The sequence below is a fragment of the Eschrichtius robustus genome, chromosome 2, assembly GCF_028021215.1.
Source record: "Eschrichtius robustus isolate mEscRob2 chromosome 2, mEscRob2.pri, whole genome shotgun sequence".
NCBI lineage: Eukaryota > Metazoa > Chordata > Mammalia > Artiodactyla > Eschrichtiidae > Eschrichtius > Eschrichtius robustus.
In genome coordinates, this window is record NC_090825.1 from 160611004 (window position 1) to 160633978 (window position 22975).

The following is a 22975-nucleotide window of genomic DNA, read 5'->3' on the forward strand; positions in this document are numbered from 1 at the left end:
CCAAATGCATATGCACTTATACTTTGTCTTAGTAACCTCACTAGTAGGAAATTAGCCTGATAATGAACTTGCAAAAGTAAAAAATGACATATTTGTTATACAACTCATTGTGATATTATTTATAACAAAAGACTTGAAACATTCAAATGTCCATCAGTAGGAGTTTTCTTGAATAAACTAGTACTCTACACATGAAATACTCTAAATGCAATGGAGTAGTGTATAGCTGTAAAAGAGAATGGTTTCTAAAGCTCTCTGGATGCTGCTATGGGGTGACCTCTTAGTGCAGAACAGTTTTAGCATACCAATTTATTGTAAGAAAGGGGGGGGGGAACCATGAAAACGTTGATATACACATAGATAGACATATATACATATATGCACACGTACATATATGTGCGTTTATTTTCAAAAGGAAACAATGTAAGGATAAAGCAAAAATTAACATAAAGAGTTATTATTTGGGGGGAAGGGAACAGGGTGGAGGAGATAGAGATTGATGAGACTTTCCCATACTGGTTTTATAGTTTTGACTTTGGAACCATCTAAATGTTTTAGATATTATTTTTAAAAAAGAAAAGAAATCATCAAAATTGAAAATAAATGGAACCTAAATATATTTCAAGATGATGACATAAGCACGTAGAGAAGGGAATTGTTTTAGGGGACTTTTCTTTGACAGTACATTTCTATTGCGATACATTCTAAGGATAAAAAAAAAGTCTAAGCTGGAGCTTTCAGCAGCAAGGAGGCACTTGAGAACAAGCTCTTGTAAATGTGAAATTCTGGGCCATTGATCGACAATGTTTTCAAACAATAATGATGAGGACAGGACTCATCAAGCATAACGAGTATATGGAATTTTTAAAAAGCAGCCCACAGGATAGAACCAAGATGGCGGAGTAGAAGGACGTGCTCTCACTCCCTCTTACGAGAACACCAGAATCACTACTAACTGCTGAACAGTCATCGACAGGAAAACACTGGAACTCACCAAAAAAGATAGCCCACATCTAAAGACAAAGGAGAAGCCACAATGAGATGGTAGGAGGAGTGCAATCACAATAAAATGAAATCCCATAACTGCTGACTGGGTGACTCACAAACTGGAGAACACTTATACCACAGAAGTCCACCCAATGGAGTGAAGGTTCTGAGCCCCATGTCAGGCTTCCCAACCTGGGGGTCCAGCAGCAGGAGGAGGAATTCCTAGAGAATCAGACTTTGAAGGCTAGCAGGATTTGATTGCAGGACTCTGACAGGACTGGGGGAAACAGACACTCCACTCTTGGAGGGCACACACAAAGTAGTGTGCTCATTGGGACTCAGGGGAAGGAGCAGTGACCCCAGGGGACACTGAACCAGACCTACCTGCTAGTGTTGGAGGGTCTCCTGCGGGGGGGGGTGGGGTGGCTGTGGCTCACCGTGAGGACAAGGACACTGGCAGCAGAAGTTCTGGGAAATACCCCTTGGCGTGAGCCCTCCCAGAGTCTGCCATTAACCCCACCAAAGAGCTGGGTAGGCTCCAGTGTTGGGTCGCCTCAGGCCAAACAACCAACAGGGAGGGAACCCAGCCCCACCCATCAGCAGACAAGCAGATTAAAGTTTTACTGAGCTCTGCCCACCAGAGCAACACCCAGCTCTACCCACCACCAGTCCCTCCCATCAGGAAGCTTGCTCAAGCCTCTTAGATAGCATCATCCACCAGGGGGCAGACAGCAGAAGCAAGAAGAACTACAGTCCTGCAGCCAGTGGAACAAAAACCACATTCACAGAAAGATAGACAAGATGAAAAGGTAGAGGGCTGTGTACCAGATGAAGGAAAAAGATAAAACCCCAGAAATACAACTAAATGAAGTGGAGATAGGCAACCTTCCAGAAAAAGAATTCAGAATAATGATAGTGAAGATGATCCAGGACCTAGGAAAAAGAATGGAGGCAAAGATCAAGAAGATGCAAGAAATGTTTAACAAAAACCTAGAAGAATTAAAAAACAAACAGAGATGACCAATACAATAACTGAAATGAAAACTACACTAGAAGGAATCAATAGCAGAATACCTGAGGCAGAAGAATGGATAAGTGACCTGGAAGACAGAATGGTGGAATTCACTGCTGCAGAACAGAATAAAGAAAAAAGAATGAAGAGAAATGAAGACAGCCTAAGAGACCTCTGGGACAACATTAAACACAACAACATTTGCATTATAGGGGTCCCAGAAGGAGAAGAGAGAGAGAAACGACCCGAGAAAATATTTGAAGAGATTATAGTCGAAAACTTCCCTAACATGGGAAAGGAAATAGCCACCCAAGTCCAGGAAGCGCAGAGAGTCCCATACAGGATAAACCCAAGGAGAAACACGCCGAGACACATAGTAATCAAATTGGCAAAAATTAAAGACAAAGAAAAGTTATTGAAAGCAGCAAGGGAAAAACGACAAATAACATACAAGGGAACTCCCATAAGGTTAACAGCTGATTTCTCAGCAGAAACTCTACAAGCCAGAAGGGAGTGGCATGACATATTTAAAGTGATAAAAGGGAAGAACCTACAACCAAGATTACTCTATCCAGCAAGGATCTCATTAAGATTCGATGGAGAAATCAAAAGCTTTACAGGCAAACAAAAGCTAAGAGAATTCAGCACCACCAAACGAGCTCTACAACAAATGCTAAAGGAACTTCTCTAAGTGGGAAACACAAGAGAAGAAAGGACCTACAAAAACAAACCCAAAGCAATTAAGAAAATGGTCATAGAAACATACATATCGATAATTACCTTAAACGTGAATGGATTAAATGCTCCAACCAAGAAACACAGGCTTGCTGAATGGATACAAAAACAAGACCCACATATATACTGTCTACAAGAGACCCACTTGAGACCTAGGGACACATACAGACTGAAACTGAGGGGATGGAAAAAGGTATTCCATGCAAATGGAAATCAAAAGAAGGCTGGAGTAGCAATACTCATATCAGATAAAATAGACTTTAAAATAAAGAATGCTACAAGAGACAAGGAAGGGACACTACATAATGATCAAGGGATCAATCCAAGAAGAAGGTATAACAATTATAAATATATATGCACCCAACATAGGAGCACCTCAATACATAAGGCAACTGCTAACAGCTATAAAAGAGGAAATCGACAGTAACACGATAATAGTGGGGGACTTTAACACCTCACTTACACCAATGGACAGATCATCCAAAGTGAAAATAAATAAGGAAACAGAAGCTTTAAATTGACACAATAGACCAGATAGATTTAATTGATATTTACAGGACATTCCATCCAAAAACAGCAGATTACACTTTCTTCTCAAGTGCGCACGGAACATTCTCCAGGATAGATCACATCTTGGGTCACAAATCAACCCTCAGTAAATTTAAGAAAATTGAAATCATATCAAGCATCTTTTCTGACCACAATGCTATGAGATTAGAAATGAATTACAGGGGAAGAAAACGTAAAAACACAAACACATGGAGGCTAAACAATACGTTACTAAATAACCAAGAGATCACTGAAGAAATCAAAGAGGAAATCAAAAACTACGTAGAGACAGATGACAATGAAAACATGATGATCCAAAACCTATGGGATGCAGCAAAAGCAGTTCTAAGAGGGAAATTTATAGCTATACAAGCCTACCTCAAGAAACAAGAAAAATCTCAAACAATCTAACGTTACACCTAAAGGAACTAGAGAAAGAAGAACAAACAAAACCCAAAGTTAGCAGAAGGAAGGAAATCATCAAGATCAGAGCAGAAATAAATGAAATAGAAACAAAGAAAACAATAGCAAAGATCATTAAAACTAAAAGCTGGTTCTTTGAGAAGATAAACGAAATTGATAAAGCATTAGCCAGACTCATCAAGAAAAAAGAGGGAGAGGGCTCAAATCAATAAAATTAGAAATGAAAAAGGAGAAGTTACGACAGACACCACAAAAATACAAAGCATCCTAAGAGACTACTACAAGCAACTCTATGCCAATAAAATGGACAACCTGGAAGAAATGGACAAATTCTTAGAAAGGTATAACCTTCCAAGACTGAACCAGGAAGAAATAGAAAATATGAAGAGACCAATCACAAGTAATGAAATTGAAACTGTGATTAAAAATCTTCCAACAAACAAAAGTCCAGGACCAGATGGCTTCACAAGTGAATTCTATCAAACATTTAGAGAAGAGCTAACACCCATCCATCTCAAACTCTTCCAAAAAATTGCAGAGGAAAGAACACTCCCAAACTCATTCTATAAGGCCACCATCACCCCGATACCAAAACCAGACAAAGATACTACAAAAAAAGAAAATTACAGACCAATATCACTGATGAATATAGATGCAAAACTCCTCAACAAAATACTAGCAAACAGAATCCAACAACACATTAGAAGGATCATACACCATGATCAAGTGGGATTAATCCCAGGGATGCAAGTATTCTTCAATATACACAAATCAATCAATGTGATACACCATATTAACAAATTGAAGAAGAAAAACAGTATGATCATCTCAATAGATGCAGAAAAAGCTTTTGACAAAATTCAACACCCATTTATGATAAAAACTCTCCAGAAAGTGGGCATAGAGGGAACCTACCTCAACATAATAAAGGCCATATACGACAAACCCACAGCAAACATCATTCTCAATGGTGAAAAGCTGAAAGCATTTCCTCTAAGATCAGGAACGAGACAAGGATGTCCACTCTCACCACTATTATTCAACATAGTTTTGGAAGTCCTAGCCACAGCAATCAGAGAAGCAAAAGAAATAAAAGGAATACAGATTGGAAAAGAAGGAGCAAAACTGTCACTGTTTGCAGATGACATGATACTATACATAGAGAATCCTAAAGATGCCACCAGAAAACTACTAGAGCTAATCAATGAATTTGGTAAAGTAGCAGGATACAAAATTAATGCACAGAAATCTCTTGCATTCCTATACAGTAATGATGAAAAATCTGAAAGAGAAATTAAGGAAACACTCCCATTTACCATTGCAGCAAAAAGAATAAAATACCTAGGAATCAACCTACCTAGGGAGACAAAAGACCTGTATGCAGAAAAGTATAAGACACTGATGAAAGAAATTAAAGATGATACCAGTAGATGGAGAGATATACCATGTTCTTGGATTGGAAGAATCAATAGTGTGAAAATGACTATACTACTCAAAGCAATCTACAGAGTCAGTGCAATCCCTATCAAATTACCAATGGCATTTTTTTACAGAACTAGAACAAAAAAAATCTTAAAATTTGTATGGAGACACAAAAGACCCTGAATAGCCAAAGCAGTCTTGAGGGAAAAAAACGGAGCTGGAGGAATCAGGCTCCCTGACTTCAGACTGTACTACAAAGCTACAGTAATCAAGACAATATGGTACTGGCACAAAAACAGAAACATAGATCAATGGAACAAGATAGAAAGCCCAGAGATAAACCCACGCACCTATGGTCAACTAATCTATGACAAAGGAGGCAAAGATATACAATGGAGAAAAGACAGTCTCTTCAATAAGTGGTGCTGGGAAAACTGGGCAGCTACATGTAAAAGAATGAAATTAGAACACTCCCTAACACCATACACAAAAATAAACTCAAAATGGATGAAAGACCTAAATGTAAGACCGGACACTATAAAACTCTTAGAGGAAAACACAGGAAGGACACTCTTTGACGTAAATCACAGCAAGATCTTTTTTGATCCACCTCCTAGAGTAATGGAAATAAAAACAAAAATTAACTAATGGGACCTAATGAAAACTTGAAAGCTTTTGCATGGCAAAGGAAACCATAAACAAGACAAAAAGACAACCCTCAGAATGGGAGAAAATATTTGCAAACGAATCAACGGACAAAGGATTAATCTCCAAAATATATAAACAGCTCATGCAGCTCAATATTAAAGAAACAAACAACCCAATCCAAAAATGGGCAGAAGACCTAAACAGACATTTCTCCAAAGAAGACATACAGATGGCCAAGAAGCACATGAAAATCTGCTCAACATCACTAATTATTAGAGAAATGCAAATCAAAACTACAATGAGGTATCACCTCACACCAGTTAGAATGGGCATCATCAGAAAATCTACAAACAACAAATGCTGGAGAGGGTGTGGAGAGAAAGGAACCCTCTTGCACTGTTGGTGGGAATGTAAATTGATACAGCCGCTACGGAGAACAGTATGGAGGTTCCTTAAAAAACTAAAAATAGAATTACCATATGACCCAGCAATCCCACTACTGGGCATATACCCTGAGAAAACCATAATTCAAAAAAGACACATGCACCTCAATGTTCACTGCAGCACTATTTACAATAGCCAGGTCATGGAAGCAACCTAAATGCCCATTGACAGACGAATGGATAAAGAAGATGTGGTACATATATACAGTGGAATATTAGCCATGAAAAGGAACAAAATTGGGTCATTTGTTGAGACGTGGATAGATCTAGAGAGTCATGCAGAGTGAAGTTAGTCAGAAAGAAAAACAAATATCGTATATTAACATATATGTGGAACCTAGAAAAATGGTACAGATGAACCAGTTTGCAGGGCAGAAATTGAGACACAGATGTAGAGGACAAACGTATGGACACCAAGGGGGGAAAGAGGCAGGGGGGTGGGGGTGGAGGTGTGATGAATTGGGCGATTGGGATTGACATGTATACACTGATGTGTATGAAATTGATGACTAATAAGAACCTGCTGTATAAAAATAAATTTTTTTTAAGAATTAAGAGAGATTAAAAAAACAAAGAATACAAAGAAGCTTTAGGAAAAGATTTACCAATTTGGTTGGTCCACATTTTCCTTTTTATGTTTGCAAAAGACTGATGCATGATAAAAACATATGATCAATTAAGTCTAAATTTCTTTCTCTGTGTAAAATACAAATTATAAAGAATAAGAAAGTATATAATCAAATATTAATTAGCAGTATCTTTATCTTTCTAAAATATATAAAAATAATAATATGTCTTAAAACAATGGTACGTTTCCTTGGATTAAAAAAAGTTTGGTATTTTGGCCAAAAATTAATAAATCAACCCACAGTATAAGACCGAATCATCTCTTGTGTGAGGATCTATGTTAAAGATCAGATGACTAAGATGAAAAGTTCCAAGAAGAAGTTTATTATCCTTTAATCCTGAATTTAATTTCCCAAATTAAATTCATTTTATGTTGCAGTTCTGAGGTATCAAAAGCTTTTCTTTTCTTGATATTATATATTATCATAATAACTCAGTATACCATAGGAATTGGAATAAAACGCCAGCTTTCGTTTCTTAGGAATATACTGATAGTCTCTGAAATTCATTTCTTTGTCTCTAAGCTTATTTTATTTTAAAGAGTATATATTTTATCATTAAAAAGAATATTGACAACTGACCTTTTTTGAAAAATAGTTATTTTGTATAATTTTTCTTTTGAAAACAGAACCATCACTAAATAGTGATGTACAGAGTATGTGAGCTAAATGGGAGTGCAACACCAATTAAGATTTCATTTTTGAGAGCTAGAATGTTAAACTGGCCTTTTTATTTTATATTTTTATTTTTGGTGAAGAAATGGTTTAAATGGAGTTTAAAAATCAAATTCATATTTTGTGTCAGTGATACAAAAATCTTAATGGATATCGAATTTTCTTAAATGCAATTTTACTGTTCCTTACTTGGGTATTTCTTTTGGTTAACTTATTGTTTCTGATTACATTTTTTACTTCCACATAATTTTTTCTTTATATTCCTGGTAAAAGGACAATAAAATTCAAATAAGATGTCAGGTGAGACTATATTAAAAAAATTACTCTATTGGCAAAAAAAAAAAAAAGTCTAAGCTGCATTTAATAGTCTTATTGTTGGTAGTATTGATTGTTATTTTGAAACTATTATATGTAGATTGTAGGATAAAGCAAATAACTTATGTTGATGATATTAGAAGCCAAGAATCAGAGTAAGAGAATAAATATTTAAAATACAGAAATTATATAATAATCCTTTAATCTTATTATTGAATTGAAAATGTCAGTATAGACTCCTGGTTTATTTTCCTTTTACTAAAAAATACAGAGCTCCTCTGTCCATGGCAATGACAACCCAGTAACAATGAATACCTCTCTTTATAGAAGAATTCCAACTAATAAATGCAGAAGGGAACTTCCCTGGTGGCACAGTGGTTAAAGATCTGCCTGCCAGTGCAGGGGACACATGTTCGATCCCTGGTCCAGGAAGATCCCATGTGGCGCGGAGCAGCTAAGCCTGTGCACCACAACTACTGAGCCTGTGCTCTAGAGCCCGCGAGCCACAACTACTGAGCCCGCATGCTTCAATTACTGAAGCCCGCGTTCCTGGAGCCCGTGCTCTGCCACAAGAGAGGCCACTGCAGTGAGAAGCCCACACACCGCAACAAAGAGTAGCCCCCGCTCGCCACATCTAGAGAAAGCCTGCACGCAGCAACGAAGACCCAGTGCAGCCAAATAAATGCAGAAGGAATGACAGAATTAGAAAATTATTTTACATTCTTAATAAAATAATGAATCTCCACTCCCACCCCATTCCACCCTCAGACTGCTCTAGGGTTATTTTCAAATACCATTTCCCACTCAAAAAAAAAAACCCAGGCATCCTTGGAGAAAAGGCTTTTTTTAGGTTTAGGGCAGCAAATATATAAGATGAATATTGTACTAGATAGCAAGGAAGCTATTGAAGACTACTATGGTGGTATCAAAAGGACCTGGGTGCCATCTTAAAGGAGCTCCCTATATCAGTCAAAAATGAGACTGAGCATTCAGGGAATAAATACTGCAATTGATTGAAACTGCAGGTTGTTAGAGAACCAATTTGTTATTCTGAAAATCAGTTTTTAAAAACTGACTCATCTATTTTTTCTGTACAAACTGTATTGCATAGTAACCAGCTAGTTGATGAGGGAAACTTCTTTATAGAAGAATTCCAACTAACAAATGAATCACAGAATTAGAAAATCACCATTTCATTACCCTCAATGAAATGATGGATTTATAGTGCTCATTTGTGGATGCTAAAATCAGGTGAAAGACCGATGGGAGCTTCATAATGGATGGATCAAGCACTTAGGACTGTCAGAACCCATTTTCTCTTCCTTCCACTACCTCAGCACAGCTGCTGATTGTGTATCTATAGAATAATGCTGTAGTTGGTGGTTTGACCCCACCTACTTGTAGTCTGGGGTTTGCGAGATACCCTTTCACCTGGTTTTGTTGAAGATGTTTGTGGGCTTTTACTTTTAAAGTTCCTCTTTGCATTTTTATGAGGAAATTTGGTAAGATTTTAAAAGGTACACTGACACCACCACCTTGTCCCAGTTGAAGGCCATTCCATCAGGCTTTTCTTCCTGTCCTTCCACTGAACGGTTATTGTCGAGGCCACCATGACCTCTACTTGCCATCTCCAGTAGTCACTTCTTAGTTCTCGTGATACTTCCTCAAACTTCATACACCCAAAACTGAACTTTTGATTTCTCCTTCCAAATCTGCTCTTCCTGAATCTTCCTTATGTCATTAAATGGTGATTGTATTCTCTAAGCTGCTCAGCATCATCTTTGACCCCTTTCTTTCTCCCATATTCCACAGTTAATCTATCAGTTCTCTCAGATCTACCTTCAGAATATATTCTGTATACTAGCACTGAACAAAAAGGAAATTAAGGAAACAATTGCATTTACAATAGCATCAAAAAGAGTAAAATATTTAAGAATAAACTTAACCAAGGAGGTAAAAGACTTATACACTGAAAACTACAAAATGTTGCTGAAAGAAATTAAAGATGCACATAAATGGACAGTCATACTATGTTCATGGATTAGAAGACTTAATATCGTTAAGATGACAGTAGTACCCAGATTCAGTGCAATCCCTATCAAAATCCCAATTACTTTTTTGCAAAGATAGAAAAATCTATCCTAAAATTCATATGGAATCTCAAGGGGTCCAAATAGTCAAAACAACCTTGAAAAACAAGAACAAAGTTGGAGGTCTCAAACTTCTGGATTTAAGAACTTAGTACAAAGCTACAGTAATCAAAACAGTGTGGTGCTGGCATACAGACAGACCAATGGAATAGAATTGAGAGCCCAGAAATAAACCCTCACATATATGTTCAAATGATTTTTGATAAGGTGCCAAGGCCATTCAGTGAGGAACAGACAGCCTTTTCAACAAATGATGCTGGGAAAACTGGATATCCACATGCAAAAAAATGAAGTTGGACCATTACCTTACACTATGTAGAAAAATTAACTCGAAATGGGTCAGAGACCTTAGCATAAGAGCTAAAACTATAAAACAGTATAAGGGAAATGCTTCATAACATTGGATTTAGCAGTGACTTCTTAGATATGACACTAAACATACAAGTAATAAAAATTATAGATAAATTGGACTGTATCAAAATTTTAAATGTCTGTGCATCAAAGGACACAGTAAATTAGAATGAAGAGGCAACCCACAGAATAGGAGAAAATATTGGCAAATCATGTATCTGGCAAGGGTTAATATCCAGAATATATAAAGAACTCCCACAATTCAACAAAACAAACAAACCTGATTTTTTAAATGGGCAAAGGACTTAAAAAGACATTTCTCAAAAAGAGATATATACAGGGACTTCCCTGGTGGTCCAGTGGTTAAGAATCACCTTCCAATGCAGGGGATGTGCGTTCGATCCCTGGTCGGGGAACTAAGATCCCACATGCCACGGGGCACCTAAGCCCACACACCACAACTAGAGAGAAGTCTGCGTGCCTCAACAAAAGATCCCACATGCCGCATCGAGGATCCCACGTGCCACAACTAAGGCCCAAAGCAACCAAAAAAGAGAGCGATATACAAATGGCCAATAACCACATGAAAAGATGTTCAGCATACTAATCATTAGGGAAATGCAAATCAAAACCACAATGAAATATCACTTCACAATCATTAGAGCTAATGTTTTAAAACAAAATAAATATTTCTTGGATGAGGAGAAATTAGAACCCTTAGGCACTGCAAAATGGTGAGGCCACTGTGGAAGACAGTATAGCAGTTCTTCAAAATATTAAACATAGAAATACCATATGACCTGGCAATTTCACTTCTGGGTATATACCAAAAGAATTGAAAGCAGGATCTCAATGAGATTATTTTATACCCATGTTCCAATAGCAGCATTATTCACAATAGCCAAAAGTGGAAGCAACTTGGGTGTACATCAGTAGATGAATGTATAAAGGAAATGTAGTGTATACATACAATATTACTCAGCCTTAAATATTATTAAGCCTTATTATTATTCAGCCTTAAAAAGGAAGAAAATTCTGACACATGCTACATTGTGGAGGAACCTTGAGGACACTATGGCAAGTGAAACAAACCAGTCATAAAAAGACAAATACTGTATGATTCCTCTTACATGAGGTACCTAGAGTAATCAAAGACAAAGTAAAATGGTGGTTGCCAGAGACTCGGGGTGGGGGTGGAAGGAGGGAATGTTTAATGGATATAGAGTTTCAGTTTTGCAAGATGAAAGAGTTTGGGAGATTTGATGCATAAAAATGTGAATGTATATAACACTACTGAAGTGTACACCTAGAGATGGGTAAGATAGTAAATTTTATGTTACATGTTTTTACCACAATTAAAAAAAATTTTAATTTGTAAGATATTTGTCTGTATAAAGAAATATGAGGGCTTCCCTGGTGGCGCAGTGGTTGAGAATCTGCCTGCTAATGCAGGGGACACCGGTTCGAGCCCTGGTCTGGGAAGATCCCACGTGCCACGGAGCGGCTGGGCCCGTGAGCCACAACTACTGAGCCTGCGCGTCTGGAGCCTGTGCCCCGCAACGGGAGGGGCCGCGATAGTGAAAGGCCCGCGCACCGCGATGAAGAGCGGACCCCGCACCGCGATGAAGAGTGGCCCCCACTTGCCGCAACTAGAGAAAGCCCTCGCACGAACCGAAGACCCAACACAGCCAAAAATAAAAAATAAATAAATAAATAAAGTAGCTATTAAAAAAAAAAAAAATACAAATAGGTTAAAAGGGTGAGAAGGCTACACAAAACCAACACAAATCAAAGTTGAAGAGGCTAATTAATATCAGGAGATTTCAGAGCAAACCTATTGCCAGGGATACATTTTAACATTTATGCACCTAATAACAAAGCTAAAAAAAATATGAAGTGAAAACTGATAGACCTGCAGTGAGAAATAGACAAACCTGCAATTATAGTCAGAGATTTCATTACCCCTCTCTCAATAATTGAAAGAATAAGGAGACAGAAAATCATTGAGTATGTAAAAGACTTGAACAGCATAGTCAACTAACTTTACCTGATTGATGTTTACAGAACACTCCCTCTAACAAAAGCAGAACATACATTCTTTGGAAATGCTCTCTGGGCCATAAAACAAGTCTCAAATTTTAAGAGGATTCAAGTTACACAAAATATGTTCTCTGACCTCCTGGAGTTAAATTAGAAATCAGTAACAGAAAAATCTCTGGAAAACCCCCAAATATGTGGAAACTAACTTCTAAATAACCCATGAGATAAAGAAGAAATCAAAAGGGAAATTAGAAGATCATTGGAACTGAATGAAAATGAAAACACAATATATCAAAATTTTGAAGGTGCTACTAAAGCAATTTCTATATTAGAGAAGAATGTCTGGAATTAATACTCTCATCTTACACCTTAAGAAATTGGAGAAAGAAGAGCAAATTAAACCAAAAATAGACAGAAGAAAGGTAATAAGAAAGATCAGAGCAGCAGTTGTTGAACTAGAAAACAGAAAAACAGTAGAGAAAATTACTCAAGGAATTAGTTCCTTGAGAAAATCAATAAAATTGATAAGCCTCTGGCCAAACTGATCAGGAGAAAAAGAGAAGGCACAAATTAGCAATATCAAAAATGAGAGGGCTTCCCTGGTGGCGCAGTGGTTGAGACTCTGCCTGCTAATGCAGGGGACACGGGTTCGAGCCCTGGTCTGGGAAGATCCCACGTGCCACGGAGCAACTAGGCCCGTGAGCCACAACTACTGAGCCTGCACGTCTGGAGCCTGTGCTCCGCAACAAGAGAGGCCACGATAGCGAGAGGCCTGCGCACCGCGATGAAGAGTGGCCCCGCTAGAGAAAGCCCTAGCACAGAAATGAAGACCCAACATAACAATCAATCAATCAATCAATCAATAATAAAATAAATCTTTTAAAAAAAAATGAGAGTGATGACATCGCTACAGATTATAGAGATAGTAAGGAAATCTTATGAACAAGTTTAAGCCAATAAATTTGACAACTTCTATGAAATGGATGAATTCCATTAGTGTGGTCATTCTATACTAATGACCAAAGCTCATTCCAGATGAACAGATAAATTAAATAGCCCTATATCTATTAAGGAAATTGCATTTAAAACTATCCGAAAAAAGAAAACTCCAGGTACAGATGGTTTCTGGTGAGTTCTACAAAAACTTAAGGAAGAAATAATAACAATTCTATGCCAACTCCAGAAAACTGAAAAGATAAGAATACTTCCCATTTCATTCTATGAAGCCAGCATCATCCTGATACCAAAACCAGACAAAAACATTACAAAACAGAAAACTACAGACCAGAATCCCTCTTGAACATAGATTTTAAAATTCTAAACAAATTTTATCAAATCATATCTAACAATATATAAAAATAATTCATCATGACCAGGTGGCATTTATCCCAAGAATGCAGGTTGATTTAACATTCAAAAAATTAATCAATATAATTTTCTATATTAACAGACCAAAAAAAGGAAAACCACATAATCTCAATAGATGCAGGAAAAAAACATTTACCAAAATCCAGCATATATTCCTGATTAAAAACTTTTAGCAAGGTGTCTGGGATGATGTAGGGTCCAGGGATGGCAGTGTGCAGGGCCTGGGGGTCAGCTGGCCAAGGGTTGGCCAACCTGCAGTATCCCTGGTCTCTCCAGCCCTCACCCAAGACTATCCAAGAGGACAAAGCCTCCCCGATGGCAGGCTCAGCATGTGGGAACCACCTCTCTGAGGCCTTCCTTGGGCCCTGAGCCAGACAGAGGGCCTGGTTCCTGGAATAACAGGCTGACAGTGACAAGAGTCCCTTCCCCTGGGCTGGGCCCCTCTATAGCCAGGAGCCAATGGCCCGGGACAGAGCCAAACCCTGTGAGCTGAACCAAGAGAAATACGATGCTGATGACAACATGAAGATCATCTGCCAGTGGGACAGCACCATGGGCAGGTCCAAATTTATGGAGAGATTTTTCATAGATGGATTTCAGCCACAGCAGCTGTCCACATACACCCTGACCCTGTATAAGCACATGGCCATGGTGGGCAGTATCTTACTGGTCTCATCCTTGTGGACTTTTTGGACACAGCAAGCCAGGAGCAGTTCCAGAGCACACATGCCTCCTACTGCAAGGCCCACGCCTACATCGTGGTGTTTGATGTCAGAGGAAAGTCACCTACAAGAACCTGAGCACCTTGGGAAATGGGGCTTTGGGAGTTCAGGCCAGAGATCCTGTGCATCTGGTGGCCAAAAATAATGATGCAGACATAAAGGTGACCCCCAAAATCTTCAGTTTTGCCCAGAAGTTCTCCCTGCTCCCATACTTTGTCTCAACTGCTGATGGTACCAATGGTGAAAAGCTTTCCAATGATGCAGTTCAGTTGGCTGTGTCTTAGAACACCCTGTACACTTCATGGATGAGGTTCTGCAGGAGCTTGAGGACTTTGACTTGGATAGAAGGAGCAGAAGGAGGAGGATATGCCCAACTAAGAAGCAATGGGGCAGAATTGTGAGCCCATCTCAAAACTGAGAAGCTCTTCCAAGCCATCTCCCACTCTACCTCCTGAAAACCCACCAATCCAATTTGCCTCCCCTACTTCATGGCCCATGATACCTGACCCTCTCACAGTTGTCCCCTCACCTGTACTCAGGGACAGGGATGGGGATAGCACCAGCTAGTTCCCTCAACAGGTGTAAGAGGTCCACATTAGACCGTAAAGCAGAATTAGAGATCAGTATTATAACCTTCCTTCCATGGCCAGACATTAAAGAGAATCAGGGAACATGCTTTGTGTGTCTCTTAGAAATTTAGGTGAGTTTTTTTTTTTCTCCCAGAACTGACCTCAGGGTCCGTTCATTGCATCTCCACCAAGGGAATGATTTCTAATCCTTGACTACCCCCATTTCCATCCCCGTGGAATTTGGGAAGCCTCCATCCTTTTTACACATGACCTACCATCCTTTTTCCTCTTTAGTCTCCCAACAAACTTTTTAAAAAATGGTTTTGAGCAGACAGCTGTTCACTCCACAGATTTTTGAGCACCTATGGTATTTCACGAGCTCTTGTAGGTACAGCCAAGACCACAGGCACAGATTTGCCATTAAAATCAAGTGAAAGCAGGTGTCAGATCTGGCCGTACACAAACTTTGTTGGTAAACGTCAAAGGTCAGTAGGCCATTGGGTCCAAACCCATTTGGATTACAAGAACTTGACTTCTTAAAGAGGTACCTTTAAAACCCCTCTTTCATCATATGAGGCTTTCCCTCATTTTTTGAAGACTAGTATGGACATTGTGTCTCCTTGGGTGACAGAGGCTGCAAAAGAACCATCCTGCTGCCTTTTCCGCTTCTTTCTAGTACTTGCGGTTCACTCATGTGTTTTTATGATCATCTTGTGCATTATTTCCATTGTTTTTATTTTTTTTTCTGTTTTTTTTTTTTAACAGTAAGGGTTGAATTACATTTTAGAAATCTCTTAGCAAAGTAGGCATAAAATGTAACTTCCTTAAACTGAAGAGGGGCATCTATGAAAAACTGACAGCTACCATCATACTGAAAGGGGAAAGACTAAATGGTTTTTCTTAAGATTAGGAACAAGAGACTGATGTGTGCTCTTACGACTTTTGTTTCCACATTATACTGGAGGTTCTAGCCAGCACAATAAGGAAAAAGAAAAATAAAAGGTACCCATATTAGAGATGAAGAAGTAAAACTGTCATTTGCAGATGACATTATTGTCTATGAAGAAAATGTGATGGCGTTTATAAAAAAACTACTAGAAGTAACATGGGTTTAACAAGGTTGCAAGATGTAAGATCATTATACAGTTTTATAACTAATTTTTTAATATTTATTTTATTTATTTATTTGGTTGCACCAGGTCTTAGTTGCGGCTGGTGGGCTCCTTAGTTGTGGCTCACAGGCTCCTTAGTTGCAGCTTGCCAGCTCCTTAGTTGTGGCACGTGGGCTCCTTAGTTGTGGCATGTGAACTCTTAGTTGCAGCATGCATGTGGGGTCTAGTTCCCTGACCAAGGATCAAACCCAGGCCCCCTGCATTGGGAGCTCAGAGTCTTAACCACTGTGCCACCAGGGAAGTCCCAAGATCATTATACATTAATGAATTTTATTTCTATACAAGCAATGAATGGGAATTGAATTTTTTAAATACCATTTTCATTAGCATCAAACAGGAAATAACATAAACAGGAAATTCTTAGAGATCTCACAAAAGATGTACAAGACCTATACAGTGAAATCTATAAAATATTGTTGAGAAAAATAAATAAAAACTAAATAAATGGAGAGATATCCAGTGTTCGGGGGACCACTCAATATTGTTAAGATGTCAGTTCTCTCCCAGTTGTTCTATACATTCAGTGCAATCCCAGTGTAGATCCCAGAAGGCTTTTGTTTTTAATGGAAATTGACAAGATGAACCTAAAATTAATATGGGAATGCAGAGGATCAAGAACAACCAAAAAGACATTGGAAAAGGAGAAAAAAATTGGAGTTGATTTCAGATTTGTTACAAAGCTACAGAAATCATGACAGTGTGGTATTTGCTTAATGATAGACAAATAGATACATGGTACAAAATAGTGTTCGGCCATAGACCAACACGTATATGGGCAACAGGTTTTTGCCAAACGTACAAAGGCAATTCAGTTGAGGAAGGACAGCCTTTTCAACAAATGGTGCTGGGACAATTATGTGTCATATGAAAAAAAGAACTTTGATCCATACCCTGAACCATATGCAAAAGTAACTCAAATGGATGAGAGACCTACATATAAAGGCCTACATATAAACTTCTAGAAAAGAAAATAGGGAGAACTCTTGTAACCTTGAGTTAAGGCAAAGATTACTTAGATACGACACCAGAGCACAATCAACAAATGAAACATTGATAAACTGACTTCATCAAAATTAAAAACTTCTGCCAGAGAGAAAGTATATGCAAAACGAATTGTATCTTGAGTATGTAAAATACTCTCTCAGTGGCTCTGTAGCACAATGGATAGCACACTGGACTTCTAGAATATGTAAAATACTCTCAAGTCAATAATAACAACTCTAGAAACATGGGCCAAAGATTCTAGCAGACACGTCCCCAGAGAAAATATGCAGATGTCAAATGAGTACATGAAAAGATGCTCAACATCATTAGTCATTATAGAAATACAAATTAAAACCCCAATGAGATACCACTGCACACCTATTAGAATGGTTAAAATCAAATGAAAAAGACTGGCCATACCAAGTGTCGGTGAGGATGTGGAGGAACTGGGATTTTCATACACTGCTGGTGGAAATGTAAAATGGTACACTCACTTTGGCGAACGCTTCGGCAGTCTCTTAAAAAAAGTCACACACGCCTACCATATTAGCCAATCTTCCCTACTTCATAGCTGTTTACCCCAGCACAAGGAAGGTATAAGTCCTTACAAAGACCTGTATGCTGTTTGAAAAGTAAAGAATGCTGTTTTTAGCTTTATTCATTGCAGCCAAAACTGGAAAACAATACAAATGTCCCATCAACAGGGAAAAGGATAAATAAGTTGTGGTATGTCTATACAATGAGATACTACATAGCATAAGAAAGAAGTGAACTATTGATGCATGCAGCAACGTGAATTAATCTCAAGATAATTATGCTGAGTGAAAGAGAGCATGCACAAAATAGTACATACTGTCATTCCATTTATATAAGACTCTCAAAAATACAAACTATAGTAGCAGAAAGTAGTTCATGGGGGATGAAGTGAAAAGGTGGCAGGAAGAAGGGATTAAGAAGAGGCACAAGGAAACTTGGGGAGGATGATAGACTATGTTGATTGTTGTGATGGTTTCATAGTCAAGTTAAAACATCAAATTGTACACTTTATGCAGTTTAAGTCAGTTATATCTCCATAAGGCTATTTAAAAAATATATATGTATGTATGCATGTATATGTATATATGCATGTATGTGATAGAGGGGACTCAGATTAAAAGAGACTTGAGACACATAGCAACCAAATGCAATGTTTGGACATTGTATACTGATTCAAGCGTTCTGGAGGCAACTGGGGAAATTGTCTGAGTGTTAGATTATGTTGATTAATTATTGTTAATTTTGTTAGATAAGACAGTGGCACCAAACAAAAGCCCGTATCTGTTAGACATAGTTCACTTGGGGTGACTTTATGGGTGAAAGCATACAGTGCTTGTGATGTGCTTTGAAATCCTCTAGCACAATAAGGAGAGGGGAATAGATGAAGAATATAGGTAAATATTGATAATTGAAAGTCAATGATAAGTACATTAAAGGTTCATTAAATTCCGGTTTCTTTTGTGTACTTTAAAATTCCTCCTAAAATTTTATGTTGTTTTTGTCTTATCCTCAGGGTAGAATCCAAGGTCTCCTTTGTTTTAACCCCCACCATACCCCTTCAGCCTCATCATCTGCCTCCCACCACAGTTTAGGATCTGGTTATATGCAGGGTGACTGTCTGTCCCAGTGTGCCTGGAACAGTCTTGGTTTGCACCTGTTGTCCCCGTGTAATTATTAACAGGGCCCTCTGACTCTCAAAATATTCTAATTTGAGTAATATACGCTTACCCTAGTTATAGTTATATCGAACTTCCTTCACATACCTGTGCTTCACACCTGTTTGTCTTTACTAGACTATTCCTTTGTCCAGAATCCCCCTTCCTATCCCAATGCTTTCCTTATCTAACTCCTTCCTACTCACTTTTCCAAGTCTTAGCTCAGGCATCATTTTCTCAAAGCCTTCCCTGGCAGTCCTCTGCTGCCCTGTCCCACCCCACCTGCATTATTTTGCCTTCTTTGTGCTGCCACACCACCTGGGCATGCTCCATCGTACGGCACTTGATGAAAATGTGTTTACTGGTCTGCTTTCCAATTCAGTTAGCTTTTCAAGGTTAGGGGCACACTGTCTTTTCATCTTTGGGTCCTTGGTGTCTAACAGTGTTGGCAGTGTCTGCAAAATGCTGGATAAATTCAGCCTTAGAGATTTTCTGACTTAACCTTAGATAAATGAGAAAAACTCAAGCTTGGAAAGGTAAATGCACCTTTCTAAGATCACGGAGCATAGCAGTGGCAGAGTCAGAAGCAGAGCTCATGACTGCATCCCTTCTCCCACACAGTGATATGATAAGCAATTTTAAGGAGCTTTAGAGGTGTCCTTTCACAAAGACAGAGCTTATATATCTAATAATGGTCATCCTTGGAGCAGAATAGGAAAGCTATTAGAACAGTGGCAGTAGCTCTGACATGTACAAGAACTAGATGTTGATAATGCTGTAATATTTCAAATGTTTGTTAGATACAAAATGCAACGGTGATTATGACACCTGGCTTTTTTACTATATACATTTATTTACCAGAATGCTAAATCTATGGGAAAACTGCCAGTTTTTCTCTTTTTTTAATTACTTTTTTAGAATCCTCTCATATGATATGACATGGAAAGTAATGTAGGATAATAGGGACTTTATACATTTAATTATTTTAAAATAAAGAACATCATCTAGAGTACATCTTAAAAGTTCTCATCACAAGAAGAAAAACATTCTGTATGGTGATAGATGTTAACTAGACTTATTGTGATCATTTCAAAACATACAACTATCAAATCATTATGTTGTACACCTGAAACTAATATAATGTGTATATCAATTATACCTCAATTAAAAATTTTAATAAAATAAAGTTAGCTGAAATATCAGAAAAAAAAAAAGAACATCCAGAGATCCTACACTTAATGTCTGTTTTTCTTTGCAATTTTCATAGCGTCGTCTTGGAGATGCAGCCAAGAAAGCCATCAGCAAATTAACAACCAGAACAGTGAAAAAAGGTGATAAGGTACAGTAATGAAATCACTTTAACACTATAAAAACAGTAAAGTATTTTGCTTTTGATTTGGTGGGCGGGAGTATACCCTAACCATTTGTGTCTCCTTTGTTAGATTATTCTTTTTCTCCAAGCATACTATCTAAACTAGCTTCTCTTTGAAATCTTATTCTTAGTGTGCCTGTCATTCAGAGACCCTCCATACAGTTCTCTAATTTTCCTGGATTTTAAATGCTCCTGTCATCATTAGCATCACCGGACTACTTACGGTTTCCCTAGCTGTGGTGTTCAACAGTTTTCTTCTGCTAAAACCTAGCATACTTTGGGGAAGAACTCTAAGTAGCCAGGAATGTGCGTTCTCTTCCTGTGCTTCATGCGACTTTGCCTCTCTCTTCTGTATTCTAGTTCTTCACCAGTTAGCTGGAGAACTAGAGACCCACATTCAAGGGAGTGTTGGTTAACAAGGTGCTTTCTGTACAGTGGGCTAAGCAGTTTGAAAGAAGGGCGCAGTTTGAAAGAAGGGCACAGTTTGTTAGGGTTGGGTCTAGTGGCTTAGGGGGAATGAATCAGAGAGGCAGTGATAGAGGCCATCTATGGCTGAGATTCCTGACCCGAATTCTCCAGTCAGATCTCAAAATTAGGTAGAGCCCTGCTTCTGCTCTCTATGGACAAAACAGCAACTTAATGTGAGACCCTGTGTTCAATATATTCAATATATTCTAGAATGAAGAAATTGCATCTCTGAAGTTATAAAACCAAACCTGTCTTCTGCCCCAAAACCAACTCTAATTTTTTAGCAAAGAGCTCTGGAAGGATAATTACAGGTGATTCTCCATCGTCTTAAGTTTTACCGCTTTCTTGACTTTACTCATTTTTATTCCCACTGCCTTGACACCCCACATCTAGTTTTCCTTGACACAGCTCCAGAAGGTAGAAACATTTTCAGTGAACTTCATGGTATACTATAAAGAAAGAAAAAAGTAAAAACACTTGCAGAAAATATAAGCAGCATCACAACAGCTGTACTTTAACCCCAGAGGAGTGGTCACTGATATAAATGCTTTTTTGACCTGGTAGCCTTCAGCTGCCACATTAATTTGAACTTCCCTGGAGCTCATCCAACCTACCCATCCTACTTTGTCCCCCATGCTAATACAAAACCATCTTTCCTTATTAAAGCCAACACTTTTTAGTTTGTACCTCCTAGACCTGTCAAGAGTTACCCTACTGAGTTTCAGTCCAAGGGGCAGTGACACAGCAAATAGTGTAGCCTTTCCTGGTAGTGCTCTGTTTAATAACAAGGCAGGGGAACCCTTCCCCAATCCAGAGGAGGAAGGAGATCAGTTACCCTGGGTGACCAAACACCTGGCTGACTCTTCCTGACCCTTGATAAAGACCTAATATAGAGTTGAGTTCATGACTGTTCTCTACCCCGAATCTATGACCAGATGCACAGCTCCCATCCTTGGGGTGAGTCTTTTGCGGGCTCGACCATCTTTTCTGCCTGTACTTAACTGTGTGGTCAGATGAGCGTCCTGATGAGGAAAACCTACTCAGACCAGAAGAGTGATGCAGCACTAGATGGTCCAAGGTGATAGCTGATTTGAATCTTGAAAAAAATTAGTATTCTGATTTCTAAGATGTTTCACAAACAGAATTAGTATTAATTGTTACACCATAGTTTAAAAACAAAATAGCCTGGCTTAATTACAGTTTGGGTCAATACAGTTAAGCAAATGGAAACGTTACATTTTTTTTGTAACCTTTCACTTTATAATCACCTGTTTACCACAGTTGCCACAGGAAAAATCTTAGCTGGATCGTATCTCCTCCATTTAGGTACTTATAGCTTTAGCGTATAACTTTTGTTGCTGTGCTTTTCATTTCAGGAAACAGACCCAGACTTTGATCATTGTGCAGTCTGCATAGAAAGCTATAAACAGAATGATGTTGTCCGGATTCTCCCCTGCAAGTATGTCAACTTTCTTCGTTTAAAATAGAATGATACTAATGTGATTTGTACATCTCCCTTTCAGAGTGGGTATCCACTTGCTTTTGAGAGCCACCTTACCCACGGCTTTTCTGGTAGGCAGAGGCCCAGCTGCATACCGCACATAGTGGTGAGCCGTGTGCCTCAGCAAGAACTGATTGCAAAGCCTTTTCTAGTTATGAGAAACACAGGGGCATAACCTCCAGGCACATCAGTAGCCTAAAAACATTAAGGTCAAGAATTTTTATTTCTGTGACTTCTGTGGGTTTCAGAACTAGCCACTGTTCCTCTCCTTCTTAAATCAGAGTACATCACTAGGCTGTCTGATAAAGCCTCAGCAGTGTTCACTTGGTGCTGGGTACCAGAACTCTAGGACTTAGATCAAATCTTTTTTTGAGCCTTGGCTGTGTAAAGTGGGGAGGACTGGTGTGTGCTGTGTGCCTGCCCCACGTCAGGTACTCTGCTCTGTGCAGTTTACATCTACTCTCTCCCCATTGTCCAGTAAAGGATGGCGAAGTCAATAGTAGAGCTGCCAGGGTCACACAAGTCAGAAATGGCAGAGCCAATATAAAGGTGTGCCTCTGTATTATTCCTGCTCTTTATGTAGGGCCACATGCCTCCCTCCAAAAGGAGGATGTTCGCCTGTACTCTGGTGCCCTAAAAAGAGCATGTGGATTTCTACCATGGTGCTATGCCAAGCTAGGGAGTATGAGACACTAAGATACACAGTTCTGAGCATTGACTGGAAAAATATGAGGTCACCTACTGAGAAGCCT

General features: G+C 38.7%; 1 protein-coding gene and 1 pseudogene across 2 annotated transcripts in view; both read left to right on the forward strand.

Moving 5' to 3' along the window:
• The window catches only part of RNF130 (ring finger protein 130), a 100039-nt gene that overhangs the window by 58085 nt on the left and 18979 nt on the right, over positions 1-22975 (forward strand). For both annotated transcript variants that reach the window (XM_068536519.1, XM_068536518.1), the window contains exons 4-5: positions 20150-20221; positions 22099-22181. In XM_068536519.1, the coding sequence (XP_068392620.1) occupies positions 20150-20221; positions 22099-22181 (155 nt within the window). The remainder of the gene's footprint in view (positions 1-20149; positions 20222-22098; positions 22182-22975) is intronic.
• LOC137755444 (rab-like protein 2B pseudogene) lies at positions 14204-14884 on the forward strand (annotated as a pseudogene).